The 21,600-nt window shown below is 36.4% G+C and overlaps 1 protein-coding gene across 6 annotated transcripts in view; it reads right to left on the reverse strand.

Moving 5' to 3' along the window:
* Positions 1-21,600, reverse strand: part of PCNX1 (pecanex 1) — a 145,769-nt gene that overhangs the window by 37,550 nt on the left and 86,619 nt on the right. For all 6 annotated transcript variants that reach the window (XM_084891969.1, XM_084891970.1, XM_084891973.1 and 3 more), the window contains 9 exons: positions 18,561-18,652; positions 13,213-13,322; positions 12,872-12,977; positions 11,215-11,307; positions 8,606-8,756; positions 6,582-6,723; positions 5,086-5,263; positions 2,203-2,311; positions 1,085-1,214 (listed from right to left, as the gene is read on the reverse strand). In XM_084891969.1, coding sequence (XP_084748095.1) covers positions 1,085-1,214; positions 2,203-2,311; positions 5,086-5,263; positions 6,582-6,723; positions 8,606-8,756; positions 11,215-11,307; positions 12,872-12,977; positions 13,213-13,322; positions 18,561-18,652 — 1,111 coding nt within the window. The remainder of the gene's footprint in view (positions 1-1,084; positions 1,215-2,202; positions 2,312-5,085; positions 5,264-6,581; positions 6,724-8,605; positions 8,757-11,214; positions 11,308-12,871; positions 12,978-13,212; positions 13,323-18,560; positions 18,653-21,600) is intronic.

Here is a 21,600-nt window from a genome sequence, read left to right on the forward strand (position 1 = left end):
GGGAACCCCCTCTCTGATCCAGAACACCCTTCAGGGAAAATCAGCGGGCCCCCACCTGGGCACCAGGTCTCTATCCCATCTAATCCTATCTAATAAAAGAATAATATGCAAATTGACCATCACTCCAACACACAAGAATGCTGCCCCTATGTGGACACAAGATGGCTGCCACAAGATGGCCAGCATGGAAAGGCAGTTGGGAGGGACCAGGCCGACAAGAGAGGGCAGTTGTGGACGATCAAGCCTGCAGGGGAGGGCAGATGACCAGGCCAGTAGAGGAGGGAAGTTGGGGGTGACCAGGCCGGTAGAGGAGGGAAGTTGGAGGTGACTTGGCCTACAGGAAAGAGCAGTTGGGGTGGATCCAGGCCTGCAGGGGAGGGCATTTAGGGGTGACCAGGTCTGCAGGGGAATGCAGTTAGGGGTGACCAGGCCTGCAGGGTAGGGCAGTTAGGGGCAAACAGGCTAGTAAGGGAGCAGTTAGGTATCAATCAGGCTGGCAGGGGAGTGGTTACGGAGTGATCAGGTAGAAGCATTTAGGGGCAATCAGGCAGAGGCATGTGAGCAGGATTGGGCCTAAAAAGGCAGTTGGACATCCCTCAAGGGTCCCGGATTGGAGAGGGTGCAGGTTGGACTGAGCACAAATTTCATGCACCAGGCCTCTAGTATAGTATAACACTTCAGAGTATTATTAACATGAAACAATTCTAAGAAATAGTACTAAAAGGAAAAACAGAAAAATCAGTATATCCAACTAAAAATATGTTTTAAAATCTTATAATTAACTAATGTAACCCAATAAATGTAATTTAAAAATCTTATCAATAGAAAAAAGGTTAAGAAAGAGTAATTATTCTCTGACTCTTCTAATTTTATATAATTTTGAGATCAGGCGCGTTCAGGGTGGTATGGCCGTAGACTAATTTTATATAATTTTGAGACTTTTATAAGTATTTATAAAATTTTAACAAAGTAATTTAACAAAAAAAATTAACAATTAACAATCCTGGATTACATAAAATTATGCTGTCAATAGTTTTCTAATATGAAAGATAAAACTGGCTTTCAAATGCTTTATTTTACTCACTTATAGTCTCTCTCCCAGAATTTCACAGGTCGAACATATGAAGTGATGAATATTGCACTTCCCAGGAAGGGGTTCAGTGGTGTAGAAAAGAAGGCTGATACAGCAGCCTGAACAAATAGCATTGCTGAATCTATGAGAAAACTGGTTAAGGACCTTAATATCCATCCGAGTATACACAAACCACACACACACACACACACACACACACACACACACATACACATTCTCTCTCTCTCTCTCTCTCTCTCACACACACACACACACACACACACACACACACACACCCACCTCACAAACACGCTGCAATTATAGCAATTAGAGAAATAACATTCATGAGAGGAATAGAGGAAAAGGTGCCACTAGACAGCACACGGCTACAAGTAGACACAGCCTGATGAAAGGCACCATCGTTGGAAGGGAGCTAAATAAATATCTGCCAACATGTATTTGATTAAAGTCCACATGTCACTTCTGGGTAGAGATACTTGAATTTAATTTTTCAGGGGATGAACCTAAACTTTACAGATTAAAAAAAAAAAAAATCTACATTCCAAAATTTATGTGGGTCACTAACCTTTACTTTTATTTATAAAGTACTTTTAAGAAATGATGAGAATAGAAGATTTTAGACATAGGATTATCAAAAATGTTTTGTATCTTCATTCATTTAAAAATATTTCTAAACACATTTTGTATTTATTGAAAATTCATGATAGATCGGGATGATCTAAGAGAATAAATTATGTAATGTCAAATCACTGGGATGTACACCTGAAACTAAATAATACAGTATGTTAGCTCTAATTGAAAAATTAAAAAATGACTTTAAAAAATTCTCGGACTTTAGTACTCATATATATAAACATAATTTTTAAAATAAGCATTATTTAATTATAAAACCATAATACTTTTCTCATGTCCAGATGATCTGTGGGGCACAGATGTTAATACATGTTAAACTAAGTCAGTATAGGTGTGGACTCAAAGAATGGTGAGTTTTTGATAATTTATCACATGGTAACCTATGTCCTAGGCCTGTGAAAGGTTATCCCTACAAACCAACATTTTCATCAAGGGTATGACTGCCCTTTCTTATAAAACTTTTATGATAAGGATACGGGGCACTGCAAAGGGCTGAGCAAAAGCATGGAAAGCGGAACCCCATGTAATTTGCCAGGGGGCAATGTAAGTGTACACAAACTGCAGTTTATAAAGGAGCTCCCAAAGCTGTAGAAGGAAAAAAGAAAAAATCAATCAGTAAAAAACATATTGGATATTTGAAAAATAAAATAAAGCACCCTAAAATGTTTGTCTACCTAGTAGAAAAATGGTATTGACATTATTTGCCATTTGCATAAAAAAGATACATCAACTTCTAAGACATTATATATTTTTAAGTAAAGACAGCTAGCTGACTGATGAAATGTGTTCCATCTGTTCAAAAAATTCTATGCCCACTATTAGCCATTCAATACTAAACAAACAAAATAATGAAAGATAGAAAATCCAGATGTCTGTAAAGCTAAAGTAATGCATATATATTTTGATTCTAAGATGTTTCCCTCGAATTTTAGTGCTCTGCAAACTGGGTATGTTTTAAATGCAAAGACCAAAGAAATCTAAAAGTGGCCAGGCAGAGGATGAAGTTGTAATACAGTGTCACTGCCTGTTTGCCTAAGAATTCACATGTATTATATATTAAGCATTTGCATGTAATCTCAGTTGTTATTGTCAATGGAAACACTTTTAAATCTTGTTTAAATTAGGATCTGTTTTGTTGTTGAACATGTCTTCAATACCGAAACAAAATTAGTATACATGCCCAAGATTGCCTCTGCATGCTAGGCAGGACAAGGCCCAATTCTCCAAACAGATCACAGAATCTTAAAAGCAAGAGGTTCTGATTCACTCTGTGCCATGATTCATACATCTCATATTTAAATGGTTTAACTGATTCACAATGAATCTGTTTAGCTTTCAATTTAAAAAAGAAATAACTTCAACCAATTAGAAAATGCAGATGAACCCTTGCATTCTTTGTCATGGCCCCAAACTATGCTGGTGATTTTGGGTAGTAATGTGTTCAGGATGACAGAAAGTAAAAGCAGGATGTATACTATCAAGATGCCATTATAACTGCTAAAAGCAGTGATTCAGAAAACTGTCCAGAGTCTAGAGGTAAAAGAGACTGTGCTCTAATTTTGACTGTAATATTGAAGAAAAAAATAATAAACAATTACACAGCTAAGTAGTTAGTGGGTAAAAATATTTTTGTATACATTCAGAATAATTTTTTCTTTAAAGGCTATTAAATCAATAGTGCATTTTACAATGGTATCTTAAAAAATCTACCTAGTCCTAACCAGTTTGGCTTAATGGATAGAGCATCGGCTGAAGGGTTCGATTCCAGTCAAGGACATGTATCTTGGTTGTGGGCACATCCCCAATAGGGGGTATGCAGGAGGCAGCTGATTGACATTTCTTTCTTATCAATGTTTCTGACTCTCTATCCCTCCCCCTTCCTCTCTGTAAAAAACAATAAAATATATATATTTTTAAAATCTACCTAAAGAGAACCCTTAGTTATTACTTGCTTATTATATAGCTTGTAAGTTCTCTCAAGTACCCATATAAAATGTAAACTTCTAAGGACAAATCTTTTTCTGAACAGGGTATGCTCTCAAAAACAATTTGCTTAACAAATGAAAGCATTAAGAAAATCCAAACTAATACAAGTAAATGCAGTGACTCTATTTCAAGGATTATTTAGTTTATATTTTACTGCAATTTTCACTTTTTCCCCAACCAATATAAAAAGACACAATGCAATTTCCAATCTAAATATTTAAATTTGTGAGACACCATATGCTTCTTTATACAAACAATTCTCTGATTAACTTTCTGGCTTCCTCCTTTGGTTAACCATGCTCACTAGAAAAGGAAATAAATAATAAAAAATGTATACAAATTAGTGATTGAGCAAATATAATATTGCAATATTTTAGAAATTATTTAGCTTAATATTTAGCATAATATTTTGAAACTGATCATCACTAAAACCTTGTTCAGATTAATGGTTTCCAATGTGTACTGTTCCCATCCTAGGTCAGATCTCTATCACATCTAAATTACTGTCACAATCTCTTAAGCTGTTCTCCATACCTTCAGGTTCTCTCTTCCCCAATTCATCCCAAATGTGGCTGACCAGGCTAACTTTCCTAAAATGGGGCTTTCATTGTGTTTTGTAGCTGCTCATATGCTTCAGCTCTGTTACCTATCAAATGGGATAATATATGTCAAAGTCCTTTGCATGTGGTCAGCGTTAACATGAAATCTAAGCTCTATTTAACTTACAAATAACCTGACTGCACAACAAACTTCATTTAGAAAAGTAGTGTGGTTCAGCAAAAATGTCCTTGGAATGGTAAGGCAGAAGGGCCAGATTTTACCATCTCATTCATAAAAGGACTAAAAGCACCTCTCTTATGGTGGATAGCAAATTTTAGAACCATTTCGTAAACTTCAGAGCATTCTACAATTGTCCTTATCAAATTAATTTCTGATTGCTCTCACATGGCCTGACTGTTCTGGGTATCCACCCATCTTCAATCAGCTTTCAGGTTATTTTCTCTCTCCATCTATCTAGAAGCCCACAGTCCAGTTCAATTGTTACCATGTCTATTTCTGAAATTATCCACAAACTACACCCCCCTTTTGGAAGACCCTATATATTTAAATATATATACTTATTGGTGTTTTTCTAATGGTTCCATTTAACTTAACCTTATTTTCTTAGCTATTACAAGAAGTATGTCTTATGGGTCACAATGACTAGCATTATTTAGGAATTCTAATATGCTCCTAAATAACTGGTTAAATGAAGAAAGGTATTACTTAAAAGATAATGTCATGAATAAAATGTAAGGATAATCCTCACTAGCAGTGCATTACTTGGGGAGGTGCTTTTTACAGAGAGGGCTATTCCTCTAGTGATGAATTACCTTGCTGAAGAGTATGGACATGAAGAAGAGATCCAATAGCATGGTCTCTGAAAATGCTTCATAGTCAATGTTGAAGAAGAGCACAGTGAAGACAACTGTGACATACTGATATGTAGGGCTGCTAAAGGAGGATCGGAGCAACTTCAGACCAGCAATGGTGATCATTAAAGCACCTAGTCTAGAATAAAAAGACAGCACAACTCATCAACCAATGACTGAAAACTCGGGAATATCTACTAACTTCAGAAAAAGCACCATTTTATTTACTAAGTTTGCAATATAGATAACAAATTTAAACTTCTAAAAACAATTTATATAGCTAAGCAAATCACATCCAAAAATAAACTACTATAATATTCACTTTTAATAATATGCATTATGACTTTTATCCTCTTATAAATCAGTTTAAGAAACAAGTTAGCAGTATTATAATTCTGATATTTGGTTTTCCAGTCTCTCAACTTTTCTACTGCTTTAACATTAATAGCATTTAGCACATAAAAAAATATTAACACTTACCCACCAACAACATATACCTAGTCTAGTGGGTAGGCCAACTACACAGAGTGGGGCAAACATAGACTCACAATTGTTCATATGGAAAAAATACAATAATCCTATATAATAAAAGACTAATATACAAATCGTCCCCTCGGGAGTTCAACCAGCAGACTTGGGAGCTCAATCACTCACTATGTAGACTGACCACCAGGGGGCAGGGAGGACCATGGCAGGCACCCAATAGCAGCAGTGGCAGAGCACTGAGGAAGTGAAGGAAGGAGGTGGGGAAGGTGGGGAACTTGATCGATCTGATCACTGACCAGGCCTAGGAACCCTACCCATGCACAAATTTCATGCACCTTGCCTCTAGTTACTAAATAATAATACAAGAATAAACTGCGTTTCACATATAACTATAAATCCACTTTTTCCCCACCTTGTATATGTTCTGATTTACAGTTCACAAAAATAACAATTTTCCAAACTTACCATCTAATATTAAAGAATAACATTATTTAATAAGTGTCCTCTCAGCAAGTATCAATCGACAATAAGATGTCTGGAGTAGTGAAATGATGTTCAGAAAACATAATTTTGTTCAAGAGCAAAACAGATGTTCAGAAAAGAAAAGTCATACACAAAATTTCACCTGGATTTTATTTTTAATATATTTTTATTGATATCAGAGAGGAAGGGAGAGGGACAGAGAAATAGAAACATCAATAATGAGAGAATCACTGATCAGCTACACGCCCCTACTGGGGATCAAGCCCACAACCCGGGCACGTGCCCTTGGCTGGAATGGAACCTGGGACCCTTCAGTCAGCAGGCTGATGCTCTATCCACTGAACGAGTTAGGGCCCACCTGGATTTTATCTCACAGTGTCTTGCTCCAAAAAGACACTCAATTACTTGTAACTTGATGAATAACTTTAAGACAGTTCTTCTGACTGTCCCCAGTAGTCCAACTTAGATTAGAGGAGTATTATACTTACTCTGTATCCAGTTTTTTTGGACTAGCAATTGTCTCTGCACTGCTACTCAGTTCATTAAGAACAATCAATGGATAGATGATATTCTTCTCCAAAAAAAGAAGCCACACATGAAGTTTCTCAAACCACATTACAGTGGCTGCATCTAATAAGGAAATATAAGTCAAGACCACATCATCTAGCGTATAAAAGCAATGGGATGAGAAAGGAAAATTTTACAACTCAAATTCAGCTCTACTCTAGATAAATTCAGAAATCCAGTACTTCAATCATCAACTTCTATGACTACTGAAACACATCCAACTTCACAACTTATACGTGACTTAAATATAGATGAGATTTATTTTAAACTTTAATTCTTAGAACTCTTTCTCACTTATGCCAATAACTTTTAGAGAAAAAGTTACTAAAGTATTAGACTGCCCCTTTGTTTTTAAAATCCTAGACATACCTCATAAGACTACATCTCAGAAGATATATGAAAATATGCTTTTTATTCACATATTTTGTACTAGTCACTTTCATTGTCAATATTTTTTCAATACTTTAATATTATTTCATTGGACAAAGTATCTAGGATAAACTGAAATATTTAAAATAAAGTTCTCTAGCTATATGAAAACAATGTCACCAGGCTTTAGGATGTTCTCTAATGAATATTTTCCCTTCAGCTGCTAAAATCAGTAGAAGGGGGGAAAAGTCAACATTGCAAATACTTAGTACCTTCAATAAGTGAAAGATGTTGATTCAAAATTTGTAAAGATTTACAATAAATGTTAAGATAAAAAATGAAAAAAAACAATATGATCAATGATTTACTCTAATGAAAATTGCTGTTTAAAACAAACCAGATATACTTATTTACATATGAAAGCAATACTGATAGTTCATAAAAAAAAAAAAAAAACATCATTCTGAGTTATTTTCTTGATGGTAAAAATGGATCAGTACAGATTCTTATACAATTTTATGTCATTTTCCCTTATCTAAAAAGTACACATTATGTAAAAGGTCTGTAGTGTTATCACTGGAACCTACACATTAGCGTTTATTTCATTCTCTCTCCAGGATCAAACTGGTGATCAAGATGACATGATGCTTGAAGCAATTTTGCTAAAGGCCTAGGAAATGTGCTTTGAGAATATAAAGTCAAGATTGGTATAGAAAGCTTTCAGTTCTCTAAGGAAGTTAACATCTTCAAACAACTGAGGAATTTCCTCTCTATAGTAAATTACAAACTGAAAAAGAGTTTGAGGAAAAGCACTGGCCTATTTAGCAGTCCATCGCCTTAACCACTCGGCCACCTCGTCTCCACAAGCACTGGCCTATTTAATTACTAATATGTAATGAATGACAGAAGTATGAAGGTTTATTATTGTATTTCTCTGAAATGATGACTATTACAGGTCATGCATGGGGCCAACAGGACTGAGTATTTAAGTCATGAAAGAAAAGTCAGGGTGTCAAGGGGCAAGCACGAACCTTGCCTAGTGGACGGGCCTTCCACCTCTTTTTGAGTCATTTTATACTTTATCCCAAGTCAGAATGAATAATGCAACTACAAAAGTTTTAATTACTTTTCTCCTCATCAACTCTTTTATACCCTTTGTGGTAGGACATAATGCCTCTGGTGGAAGCAGAAACAAAGACCTTTCTATTCCCCCTAAGCTTTGAGTTAAAATATTAAAAATAGAACCCTTCAAGAAGATTGTGCTGCCTGCACATGGCAAGAAAAATTAAAGGAAAGAGTAGGGACTGGAAAGAAAAGTCACAGATATGCACAGAAGGTGCATCAATGAAGTCTGTGAAGAACAACTGAGAGAGGGAAGAAAGACATTTTATTTTGTGGAAATTTGGCTTTGTATCACTGATATTTTACTTAACTAAAATAAAAGCATCCTGCTTTGTTTGACCCTTTACAGCTTCAAAGCCAAAGTGTTACTTGATGATACTATTTAACTTTCACCTGTTAACAGAAAAGAGGAAACCAAGAGAAGTGAAAAGAAGGGTGTTACTGAAATACTCACTTTGAACTTCATACTGGTTGTACTCCACTGTCTTCAGCAGAGGGTGAGAGAAGCAGTGCCACGGCAGCTGTTTTCTGACTTGAGGCAGCACGTAATGGGTTACAAAACCCACGAAGCCAACCAGTGCATACAACACATACTTGAGAGCAGGCTAAAAAACATGGTGGAGAAAATCAAACGTGATTTTGAGACCCACAGGAGAACTTCTCATTTGTTAGTTCGACTTGCCATATGACAATGGAGAACGGAAAAGTCGATTTTAGAATCTAAGATTTAAACATTTGTCTAAGTTAATATTTTTATATCAGGTAGTTTTTCTGATTAAGTCAGCTATGAAAGTCAGTGGCTGTTTATGTATCACAAATAATTTAAATGTGTTCATTACTTTTTTTGGTGTCACACTATCATATACAGTAAAGAGAGGAAGGCTTGGAGTGTACTGCTCACTATTCTAAGAATGGTCTAAGTGACTTGCAGAGCAAGGATTGATTACATAGTTTTAACTGGCAGAGATGAAGGACACGAGCCAAATAAAACTGTAAGTCTAAGTGAGGAGCAGACTAGGATGAAAAAAAAAGAACCTTTTTTTGTGCCTTCATGTGAAGGCACATGGTACAGCATTAGAGGACAGTTCTTATGTATGACTAAACTCACAAAAGAGGAAACTAAGTACATCACCTAAATATTTAAACTGAAGTCACATATTTAGAAACTTTAGAACCTCTTGGACATGAAGAGCCCTCCTCCATCTGAGCCCTGAACACCCACTAGACCCAACTTGACTTGTGGTGTTCAAGAATGAGTAGTTCAAATTGGAAGAAAAGAAAAACAGACCAAAATGTTAAATAAAATTAAATCATATAACCTTTGCTTCTGGCCAAATGGAATAATAGAGATTTACTCTCCCAAATGACACAACCAAAAAAGAATAAAATATATGAACCAAATGGTCTGCAACACGCTAGACCTAAGGAAATAAAGAGTGAACCCGCAGAGAAAGGAGAGAGATAGTCAGTGTCAGGGTTGCCCCAGTTTACTGCCTTGAGGGAGTTTCCTGGTTGCAGTGCGGGGAGGGGACCCACACAAAGCCTGGTACCCCGAATTGATAGAATGAAACTGGGAGTCTGGAGAGACTAAAACAGCTAGAGGTCACCACAACAAACTATGCACAAAAGAGAAAAATGTGAAGATCTGCAGAGGGTCCCCTTAAGTATTCAGGGGAATGAGCATGAGTGAGTGAGAAAGCTCCATGAGAGCAGGGAAAGATTCAGAGGAAAGGCCTGGAGAGGACAGCACCCGGCACTCACACAGGGCCGGGCTCTGCCTGTTCCCACAGCCAGACCGGAAAAGCTCTGGGTTCACAGGGCACTGGGCAGAGTCAAAGGGGTGCTGCCTCAGGGAGAGGAAGATTAGCCTACACTAAAACCAACCCTGGTTTCACTTAACAAATCTTAACACATTGCGGACGGATCACGAGAATTCCTGCTTCATATTATACAGTGTTTTACAAAGTATCGTATTTTTAAAGATATTAACTTGTAAGAACATGTAATAAATGACTTCAAAATGCAATGGGTATTTAATTTTAAAGCATGCCTTTAACATTTATGTAAAACATTTTTGTACTCATTCAATAGAAACTTATCTGGCCACTGGGTAAAGCTAGCAATAAAACTACTGGTCTGCAATGTGTTAAAAGTAAGGGCTGAAAGGATTAAACTATTAACAAGTAACCTAACTACTGAAAAACAAAATTCAAGAAAAGTTCTAGAATATAAAAATATACAATACCAAAAAACTTGGCATCCAATAAAAAATTACCAAACATGCAAAGAATCAGAAAACTATGGCCCATAAAGGGGAAAAATTAATTAATCAAAACCAACTCACAAGTGACAGAAGTTAGATTAGGATAAAAGGACATTCAGAGAGTAAAAACTATATTTCCTATGTTCAAAAGATTAAGTAGAGGCATGGAAAGAAAAAAGAAAAAAGACTTAAATGTAAGATGAAAATTATAAATTCTGAGATGAAAAATATACTAGAAGGGATTAATCTGTATTCAAAATAAGTACACATACAAAAAAAGACCAAAATGAACAGAGCATCAGTGACTCACATAGGACAACTTCAAGAGGCCTAAGATGAAGTCAGGAGATAGGGGTGGATGGCAGAAGGCGGGTGTGTGTGTGTGTGTAAGGGGTTGCGGGCACAGTTAATCAACAGAGCAGAGAGAGGGGAGGACAGAAAGAACATTGGAAGTAACAGAGGCCAAAATTTTTCAAATTTGATGACAACTGACCACGGAGTCAAGGTAACCCAAGTGAAGAAAACTATGTGAAACCACACCACAGCCTGACACCGTGAGGAAGCAGGGATCTGCACAAAAGAATGAAGAGCACTGAGACCCGCAATGTGCGGCTGACAGATGAGCAGGAACAACACCTAGTCCAGAGCTAGAGGATGAGGTTCTAGACTTCCAGCTGAACTGGAACAAGACTTTGGGGAAATCTCATTTCTGCATTTATGAACTAACATTACAATCAAATCAGAAATGAACCCAAACAAAATTATTTTCTCCCAACCCAAAGAGCTAAGTGATTCCTTACCTGCAATACTGTAAACACTGTGCTCACATGAATAGCAAAATACAGCACACCAATCACTATGCACACCACTAGGTCAGACTGTAAACGTTCACTCTGTGAAACAAAACAGAATTGTCAAAACAAAGTAAAGTATTTCCTTCATTTCAAACTGGCAAACTGTTTAGGAAACAATTTTTCACTGATCCTATTTTTTTTTTTTTTTTTTTAGCATTTCTATTTCTAAATCTTCATTTCTTCCTTAATTTCTTCCTATTCTGGTTTGACATTGCAATACCAAGGAAATTAAACTTATTCATCACATTATGTACTATATCATAATGTCTTTTATTGAAGCTGCATATTACTTTCCCCCAACAGACTAAGATTTATGGGAAAAGGAAATGAGATACGTAAATTACTGTATCATTGACTAGTATAGGGCATATCCTTTTGGATAACAAAGTTATACTTTCATTAATCTTTTAAAATGTTGAAATCATGTACATGTCCTATTTTATTTACTGGATTTTGGTTCTTTTAGTGGTTATAGCAAAAACCAGAAACCTCTTGATAGCTCTGGTCACTGACTGACACATAGGTTTACACTATGAAGCAGATTCAGAAGTATTCAGAAGTATTACATTTAATGTTAAGTATCCTTTGCTAACATGGAAACTAAAATCAGAAAAAAATTGCTTAAATTTTATCTTGAGGCAGTTTTTTTTATTTCTGAAGTTCTCTAAAGAATATGTGAATAGCTCAAGTTCACTGAAGGCAAATACTGTGTTTAATTTAAGACCTATATAGTCAGTCACAGCCCAGCTGGTTTGGCTCAGTGGATAGAGCATCAGCCTGTGAACTGAAGGGTCTCAGGTTCAATTCTGGTCAAGGGCACATGCCCGGGTTGCGAGTCAATCCCCAGTGTGGGGCATGCAGGAGGCAGCCAAGCCATGGTTCTCTCTCACCACTGATGTTTCTATCTCTCTCTCCCTCTCCCTTCCTCTCTGAAATCAATAAAAATATACTGTTTAAATAAATAAATAAAATCACAAACAGAAAAAAATCTAAAATAATAACTTAGAAAAAGAATTTTATGTTTTGTTCCAGAAGGCAGATATGAATCTATAAATTTCATTTTTCAAACAAACACTAAAAGAATGCAGGCAACATTAAAATTCATTAAATTAGAAATATATTTACTTATGTATATTAAGTCCAAGTTATTGTTTTCTCCTTCAACCAGGAAAAGATACACACAGACAAACTCTTCAAACTGCCCGAGAAATAAAACACACTAACAGACTAGCAGATGACTTACAAGGACACAGTTTTTATCAATACAATTGATAACAAATTCTAATTTATGTTAACATTCATCTTTCAAATGCCAGTTTAAACTGAACAGGATTAAGAATTCTAAAAACAATTAAATGACTTAATTTCACCTAATCTAAAAAAAGATGTTTGGCATACTGTTCTATGTAGAAACCAAGTTTGAGGAATGAGCATTTCTTACATGTTAAAATTGTAATAAAGGCAATCAAAAATGTATAAGTAATACATAGAGTTATACATTTTACCCCAATTATTAAAGGGATTCAAAAAGTGTTCATTAAATAATATGATGACCTATCTAAAATTCAAGTATTTTAAGTGCTTTTAAAAAGTTTAAACTTACAATGGAGTTTCTAAGTTTTTCAGGCAGTGGATCTTTTACTTCAGAGAGAGGGTCTTCTGGATTTTTCTCTTCTGTTTTTGGGAAAATCTTAGATTGCATCAAAGAGCTTTATATTTAAAAAAGGGAGAGAGAGAAAATAATTAATATAAAAATACATATATAACCTGACAACCAGTACCTCCAGCAGCAAATAAAGTTCAAGATAAAAAAAACCAAGTGATCCAAGTATACTTAATCATTAGCAAATGATATATTCTGAAAAAAATTTAGCATTCTATAACTAATCAGAAATGCCCATTTACTTAAGTTTCTTCAACTCAATAATAACCGATTTCACTTACAAAAGTACAGACGGATCACTGCTTTGTCGGCTGAGATGATAGGATACTGCCACTAACAAACCACAGAAAACGGAGAAAAGTACTGGAATATGCTGGCCATCCCAAGAATCCTGTTGGGGGATAAAATGTGATAGAATAATATACTTCTAATTTACGATACATCATATAATCCTGTTGGTCAGTATTTTAGAGAAAGGTAACTAAATTCAACAAAAACTTCTAAACTATATTATTAATTTCATTTTATTCCCAATAAATGTAGATTTATTACTTTCAGATGAGCTAGAACATAGCTGCTAGCTTATCTTCAGATTTCTTTTGGTGCTAAAGCTATATTTATACACTAGGAATGATACATTTGCTTCTGACACATGCTACTGTCAATCTCTTTCAGATTTAAAGTAAAATTAAGCTTACAGTAAACTATGTTCTTTATTTTGAAGAATAAAAAACTTGCTGTAGTAAATTTTTTATTATAACAACACAGAGTAGGAAAAGGAAACACATAATATCACATCAGGCAAAAGAAAACATTAACATTTATTTGATGAGCTGCTTTCTTGATGTCTTGGTTCATATGATATGCTTTATATATCCCAAAGTATTGAGTAGGCATTCAGTGTTGCCTGAACAAATAAACTGCATATGCTCAGAAATAAATAACACAAAGGCTAGCTTTTAAAGGCCAACCAAGCATGTGGAAGTGATATGTCTGTACTGCTCACTGTAATCTCTGGATTCCACTAGCATGGTATCTGGCATAGAGTAAAAAATAAAAAATTTTTCAAAAAAGCACAAAGGAAAGATCCTTTTTTGGCATACTGCCTACCTTTAGAAAAAAAGAAAAAGAAAAAAGAAAGAAAATGTAACACACATGCACACACACATACACACACACACTCACAATGGAATATTATTCTGCCTTAAACTGCCTTTTTAACGGCAACTTCCAAATTTTGACTGACTCAACAAAGCATGACTCAAAACAGATTTAAAACTTTTGTGCTAGGAGACTTTAGAGGTGCTCTTGGGAGAAGCATGGATTTGGATCAATTGTCATTTGCAACAACATGGATGAAACTGGAGGGCATGAGCCAGAGAGAGAAAGACAAATAATACTGCACGGTGTCACTTGCATGTGGAATATTTTTTAAAAAGTTGAACTTAAAGAAACAGAATAGAAAAGTGATTTCCAGGGACTGGGAGAAGGGGAAATAGGGAGAGGTTAGTAGAAAGGTATAAACTTTCAGTTAGTTGAATAAGATCTGATGATCTAATATATAATATGGTGATTATAACTGATAACACAGAAATTTGCTAAGTGAGTAGAACTTAAATGTTCTCACACACAAAAAAAAGGTAAATATGGGGGAGAATCCAAAATGGCTGCACAGGTAAACACCTAGCCGCAGCCGCACACAACAATTTCAATAAAATACAACTAAAATATAAAATGGACATTACCCAGAACTACAGGAAAGTCGACTGACTGGAAATTCTACAACAAGAAGCAAGGAGAAAACCAGAAGGAAGCGCAGAGGAGCTGTAAAGGCCTAAGGTACAGAGAACAAGGTATCGAAAACATACTGAAAGAAATAGTGACAGAAAACTTCCCCCACCTGGTGAAAGAATTAGACTTATCAGTCCAGGAAGCGCACAGAACTCCAAACAAAAGGAATCCAAAGAGGACCACACCAAGACAAATCATAATTAAAATTCCAAGAGCAAAAGACAAAAAGAGAATATTAAAAGCAGCAAGAGCAAAGCAGGTAGTTACCTATAAAGGAGCACCTATACGATTGTCAGCTGATTTCTCAACAGAAACCATGCAGGCCAGACGGGAATGGCAAGAAATATTCAAGGTGATGAATAGTAAGAACCTACAGCCAAAGATAATCTACCCAGCAAAGCTGTCACTCAGAATCGAAGGCCAGATAAAGAGCTTCACTAATAAAAAAAAGCTAAAGGAGTTCATCACCACCAAACCAGAATTATATGAATTGCTGAAGGGGGTTCTTTTGGAAGAGAAAGAAGATAAAGATAAAAATTATGAACAACAAATACGTAACTATCAACAAGTGAATCTAAAAACCAAGGAAATTAAAAAAAAAAATCTGATGAACAATATTAACTGTTGAATATAATAGAATCAGAGATATGGAAGGGGAGTGAACTGACGATTCTTGGGGAAAAGGGGAGATGGGGCTGTGGAAAGAGACTGAACATAAACTGTGCACCTATGGATAAGGACAATGGGGGGTGGGGAAAGGGCAGAGGGTGGGGTGGGAACCTGGTGGAGGAGAGCAATGGAGGGGGGAGGGAAAGGAACATTTGTAATAATATGAACAATAAAAATTTATTTTTTTTAAAAAAAGGTAAATATGTGAGGTGATGGCTGGGTAAAATGGATAAGGGAAATCTTTTCATATATATATACATATATAAAATCATCCTGTTGTATACTTGAAATACCTTACAATTTTATTTATAAATTATACTTCAATAAAGTTTGAAAACAAACAAATATCTCTTGGAAATCATTCCATATTAGCATACAAAAATCTGTTTTATTCTTTATTTGTGATTGGATAATTGTATGGCTATTCCATTGTATGGCTATACTATAATTAACCATTCACAAATAACAAATACTAGTTATTTCCAACTTTTTACTGTTACAAACACTACTCTAATAAAATTCTTGCACATAATCTTTATTCGTGTACATAACTAAATCTGCAGATTAGTTTTATTATAATGGGTGACGTATAAAACTAAAATGGTCTAATGCTGTGGTCAGCAAACTGCGACTCGCAAGCCAAATGCGGCTCTTTGGCCCCTTGAGTGTGGCTCTTCCACAAAATACCACGGCCTGGGTGAGTCTATTTTGAAGAAATGGCGTTAAAAGAAGTTTAAGTTTTAAAAATTTGGCTCTCCAAAGACATTTTAATCATTGTACTGTTGATATTTGGCTCTGTTGACTAATGAGTTTGCCGACCACTAGTCTAATGCAAAAGCCATGTATAAGAAAGAAGGCAAAAACATCCTCCAAAAACTTATCCTCCTAACTATCTGAGGACACAGTGTTCTTAGCTGGCAATTTTACAATTGCTGTTCTTCTGTTAAATAATTAAACAGGCCTTTGTAAACTAGGCATAAAAAAACTTACACTTTTCAACAATAACTTCCAAAAAATGACTTAACAAAACGACTCACAACAGATCTAAAACCTCTGTACTAGGAAGCTTTCCAGGTGCACACGGGAGAAGCATGGATTCGGATCAACTGTCTCCAGTTCCTTCCTGGGTTTCGCTCTACCAAATATCTCCCTCTCTACTTGACTATCCCCCCTTCCCTTTTAAATGCAATTAAGATTCAGATCTTTTTAAAAATCAAAAACAAGAAAACAACCCCTAAGCATATGCACAAGTTTCCCAACTGTATTCTAGAAAGAGAAGAATACATTTGATTAATATCCATTCAAACCTAAGTTTATATTAATCTAGCTTCTTCAGCCAAATGACCAATATTCTATTTACTTGAAAGATCAATAAAACTCCAATGCTCAAAACTGGCATTTCCCAGGGTTCTATCCTCACCCATTTTCTCGTTAGTCTATATTAGTTTTATTTTTATTCTTGATTTAATTGTATTGATGAATTCCAAATCTACTAACCACTACCTCAAACTTCTCTACATATAACTTTCTACTATATATCTCTAGATACCCCCTAAATGTCACAAATAAGAATGTCCAAATTTAAACCACCACCTCCTCACTTGCCAAGGTTTCTAATTTTGTGCATTAGTATCACTACCTAACAGGCTGTGTAAGCCAGACCCTACACAAAAGTCACTGGGAGCCTATTCTGGCTCTTCTCTGTCCAGAGTCCCCAATCACTGTCAATTAAGTCCCTCATAATTTCAGGATTACAACCCAAGGGTCCTCCTATTTCTGATCCTTCCTGCTTCTATTCCATCTCCTTCACACTGGGGACTAAGTAGTCTTCCTAAAACACAATGTTGATTATTTCCTTGCCATACCTCAAACATGTTAATGGTCTTCCATCTCCACCCCAACATGTTTAAGGTAAGAGATATTCTACAAGCTAACCATTCCCTTACCTTTCCAGCCTGGCTGAAGGCCATCTGTCCTCCTGTACCCAAACCTCCAGAAAGTCCAAATTACTCACTGTTTCCTATACACAACACACTTTTTTACAACTCCATGGCTCTTTATCCTTTGTTTCAATTAACTAATTCCTATTTGTCCTTCAAATTGTGGTTAAAAAGTACCCTTGGAAAATTATCTTTAATCCCTTTAGGCTGGACAAGGCAATAATCACTATGCCCATCAGACTCTGTTTTCATAGCCTTCATCACCCTCTAATGAAAGTGTTTGTTGACTTGTTAATCACAGCAACATATAAGCCACTCATAAGCAGGAAATGGTGTTTGGCATAGCACTGGGCACACACTAAGCATTCCATAAATCAGGGGGAAGGGGGGACATTTTCTCTGCCAAGGGCCACCATATGGATATTTATAACATCATTTGCGGGCCATACAAAATTATCAACTTAAAAATAAACCTGCTATATTTGGTCAAACATTTAATTAGCTCACCCCTAAGGCCTTGGCAGGGCCAGATCAAATGATTTCACGGGCCTTATACAGCCCGTGGGCCAGATGTTCTCCACCCCTGCCTTAAAGGCTACTAAAGTAAAGAAGCAAGGAAAAATGCTGTGAGTCACTTTTCACAGTTCTTTCAACCCTATTATTCTCTGATTTTCTTGCACTAATCATAAAAAATAATAATAATACCAGGGCTTAAGGGTTATTAGAAATTTAAATTTTTTAATTTACAATTTGGTGACAATCTTTTAAAAATAGAACTAATAAGTCTCATCCAGATTCTTCTAAACCAATAATAATATTAGATTTCAGTGAAATAATTTGCTAAAATGTATCTTAAATTGCAGTCTTTGAACTTGTTCTCATAAGTTTTATGAAGTCTTGATATGAACGGGAGTTGCATATATCCTTAACTAGAAATCTAAAATTACCTTCATATACTATTATTACCATATCCACCTACATCTCAGACCTGCCTAAGTTTGAATAATGTATTTCTAATAATAACCTCTAATTATTGCATAGAAAAGGATTTTCCTTTAATAAGGGTTAATTATGAAATTGTTTTCAAAGTAAATGAGAATAATGTTCAAAATGATCATGAAAATTAAGGCTAAAGTGCACTGGGGAAAAAAAATCATTAATCCATTGGAAACATTCTTATTATAGAAAAATAACCTTAAAGACAAAACACAATACAACCTATTACTTACCTTTAAAGCGCCATAACACAACCCATACAGCAGGGCCACCGCCACAATGCTACAGATGAAGCTGTAGAGTGCTGCGAGCAGGCTGGTAGTGGCTAGATAGAAAAGAGGGAGAGGGGAAGAAGGAGATTAATGCTCTCTAAACATTTATGGGGGGGGGGGGGGAGAGATAAATCTGAAAAGGACACTAAAAAGTATTGAAAATGGTATATTATAATTAAATCTATTTATTTGATTTTTTAAAATTCAGTTACTTCATCCTTTCAAAGGATTTTGAAATAACAAATATTTACTATCCACAATTTTTTATTTAAAATATATTCATCTTGGAAATAATGAATACTTATACATAGCAAAGACATTTGTGCCTATATTAGGCTTCAAGATTATCTTAGGAAAACCAAGTGGCGGCATAGGTATGTGCTGCATCTCACAACAACACCAAAACTACAACTAAAAGACAAAACGACTATCACCCAGAACTATGGGAAAGCTGGCTGGTAGAAGTTCTATAACTAGAAGGAAAGAAAAAAGCGCCTTGAGACCAGAGAGGAGGTTCAGAGGCATGGAAAAGCAGAGGTACAGAGGCACGAGAATTGGGCTGGCAACTGGGTGTAGTGCTTTTTTCCAATCGGAAGGGAGATACAAGCTCCCGACTGCTCTGAACTCCAGTTTCTGGTGAGACTCTAGGAACCAAGAGTCCTGTGGGGAGAAACTGCATTGTCTGGCATCAGGTCAGAGAGTGAAGGTGGCTTTCTCCCAGAGGTGCTTGCAGGAATCACTGTTTACTGTGCTGGAGCGCGGGACGCAGGAACCCGGGGATGCAGATTGCAGAGATGGCTGACTGGCAGCCATCACTGTTTGCTATACCCTAGTGATTCCCTGATACCCTGACCCACCCAGTTTACAAACCCACCCAAACTGTGCGCAGCAGCATTTGCATGTGAATGGCCTGCCCTTTCCAGTTTAACCTAACAAATTGTAGCTGGGTCAGAGAGCTCCAAAACTTCCAAACCCCAAACAAAGAGGAGAAATATGCAGATCTCGCTGTAGCTCCTGCTGGGTAGCCTCAGACAATAGCTGACTTGCACCTCCTGGGAGATCCAGGAGCTAGTGTACCTAGTGGTCAGTGTGAGATGACACCAGATTTCAACTCCTCACATCCATAAGTGACATACTCAAAAGGCAGATTCAGTGAGCGCAAAAGCCTTACTAAAGCAAGTCCTGCTCCATAAGGGTGTCTCCAGCACAGCAGTTCTTCCATTATAGACACAGCTGACCTTCACAGCCAATTGGCCTGGAGATCAATTCCTCCCAGTATACCAACAACAATCAAGGCTTAACTACAACAAGACTGTGCACCCAGCCCACAAAGGGGTGCACTAAGAGTGTCCACCTCAGGTGATTGGTGGGCTGAGCCACTGAGCCCCATAGATCACCTACCTCACAAAGCTACTCCATCAACATAAGGAAGCAGCCAAAATGAGGAGACAAAGAAACATGACATGAATGAAAGAAATGGAGGAAAGCAAACTACTGGATATAGAGTTCAAAACCACAGTTATAAGGTTATTCAGAATCTTCTTGAAACCACCAAGAAACTTAGTGAGATCTTCAAGGATCTTAATGAGAATGCCAAAAAAATGGAAAAGGACCAGTCAGAAATTAAGCATACACTGTCTGAAATAAAGAATAATATACAGAAATCCAACAGTAGACTAGAGGACTCCAAGAATCAAACCAAAGATATGAAATATGAGGAGGCAAAAACCAGAAAAACAAAAAAGAATAAAAAATTATGAAGATAGCCCGGCCAGTGTGGCTCAGCAATTGAGTGTTGACCTAAGAACCGAGAGGTCACGGTTCGATTCCTGGTCAGGGCACATGCCCAGGTTGCAAGCTCGATCTGCAGTAGGGTACGTGCAGGGGGCAGCCCATCCATGATTCTCTCATCATTGATGTTTCTCTCTCTCTCTTCCACTCTAAAATCAATTAAAAAAAACAAACATTTAAAAATAAAATGAAGACAGTGTAAGGAGCCTTGGGACAACTTCAAGCATACCAACATCCAAATTATGGGGGGTGACAGAAGAAGAGAGAGAGTAAAATATTGAAAACCTATTAGAAGAAATAATGTCAGAAAATTTCCCTACCTGGTGAAAGAAATAGACTTACAAGTCCAGGAAGCATACAGAACCCAAACAAAAGGAATCCAAAGAGGACCATACCAAGACACAATATAATTAAAATGCCAAGAGCAAAAGACAAAGAGAGAATCTTGAAAGCAGCAAGAGAAAAACAGTTAATTACAAGGGAGTACTCATATGACTGTCAGCTGATTTCTCAACAGAAACTATGCAGGCTAGAAGGGAGTGGCAAGAAATATTCAAAGTGATGAACAGCAAGAACCTACAACCAAGATTACTCTACCCAGCAAAGCTATCATTTAGAACTGAAGGTCAGATAAAGAGCTTCACAGGCAAGAAAAAGCTAAAAGATTCATCACCACCAAACCAGGATTATATGAAATGTTGAAAGGTTTCTTTAAGAGTAGGAAGAAGAAGAAAAAGGTAAAGATAAAAATTATGAACAAAGTGACAACAAATACATATCTATAAACAAGTAAATCTAAAAATCAAGGGAATAAAAAATCTTATGAACAGTATAAACTGGTGAATTTATTAGAATCAGGGGAATGAAAAAGGAGTGGACTGATGATTCTCAGGGGGAAGAAGGCGTGAGGCGTGCAGGAAGAGATTGGACAAAAATCTTACACCTGTGGATGAGGACAGTGGCGGGAGGGTTAGGACATGGGGTGGGGGTGGGGGCAATCAGGTGGAGGGAGTTAGGGGGGGGAAAGAGGAACATCTGTAATAATCTGAACTATATATATATATATATATATATATATATATATATATAATTTTTTTTAAAGAATGTATCTTATTGTATTTACAAAAGTATGGGGAAATGAAGCTTGCTGAGGCTGGAAAAGGAACTGGAGATATATTCAGTATTCACTGAAAGATATTGGTCTATGTAA

Source organism: Pipistrellus hanaki, assembly GCF_964339955.1.
Source record: "Pipistrellus hanaki genome assembly, chromosome: 1".
Taxonomy (NCBI): domain Eukaryota; kingdom Metazoa; phylum Chordata; class Mammalia; order Chiroptera; family Vespertilionidae; genus Pipistrellus; species Pipistrellus hanaki.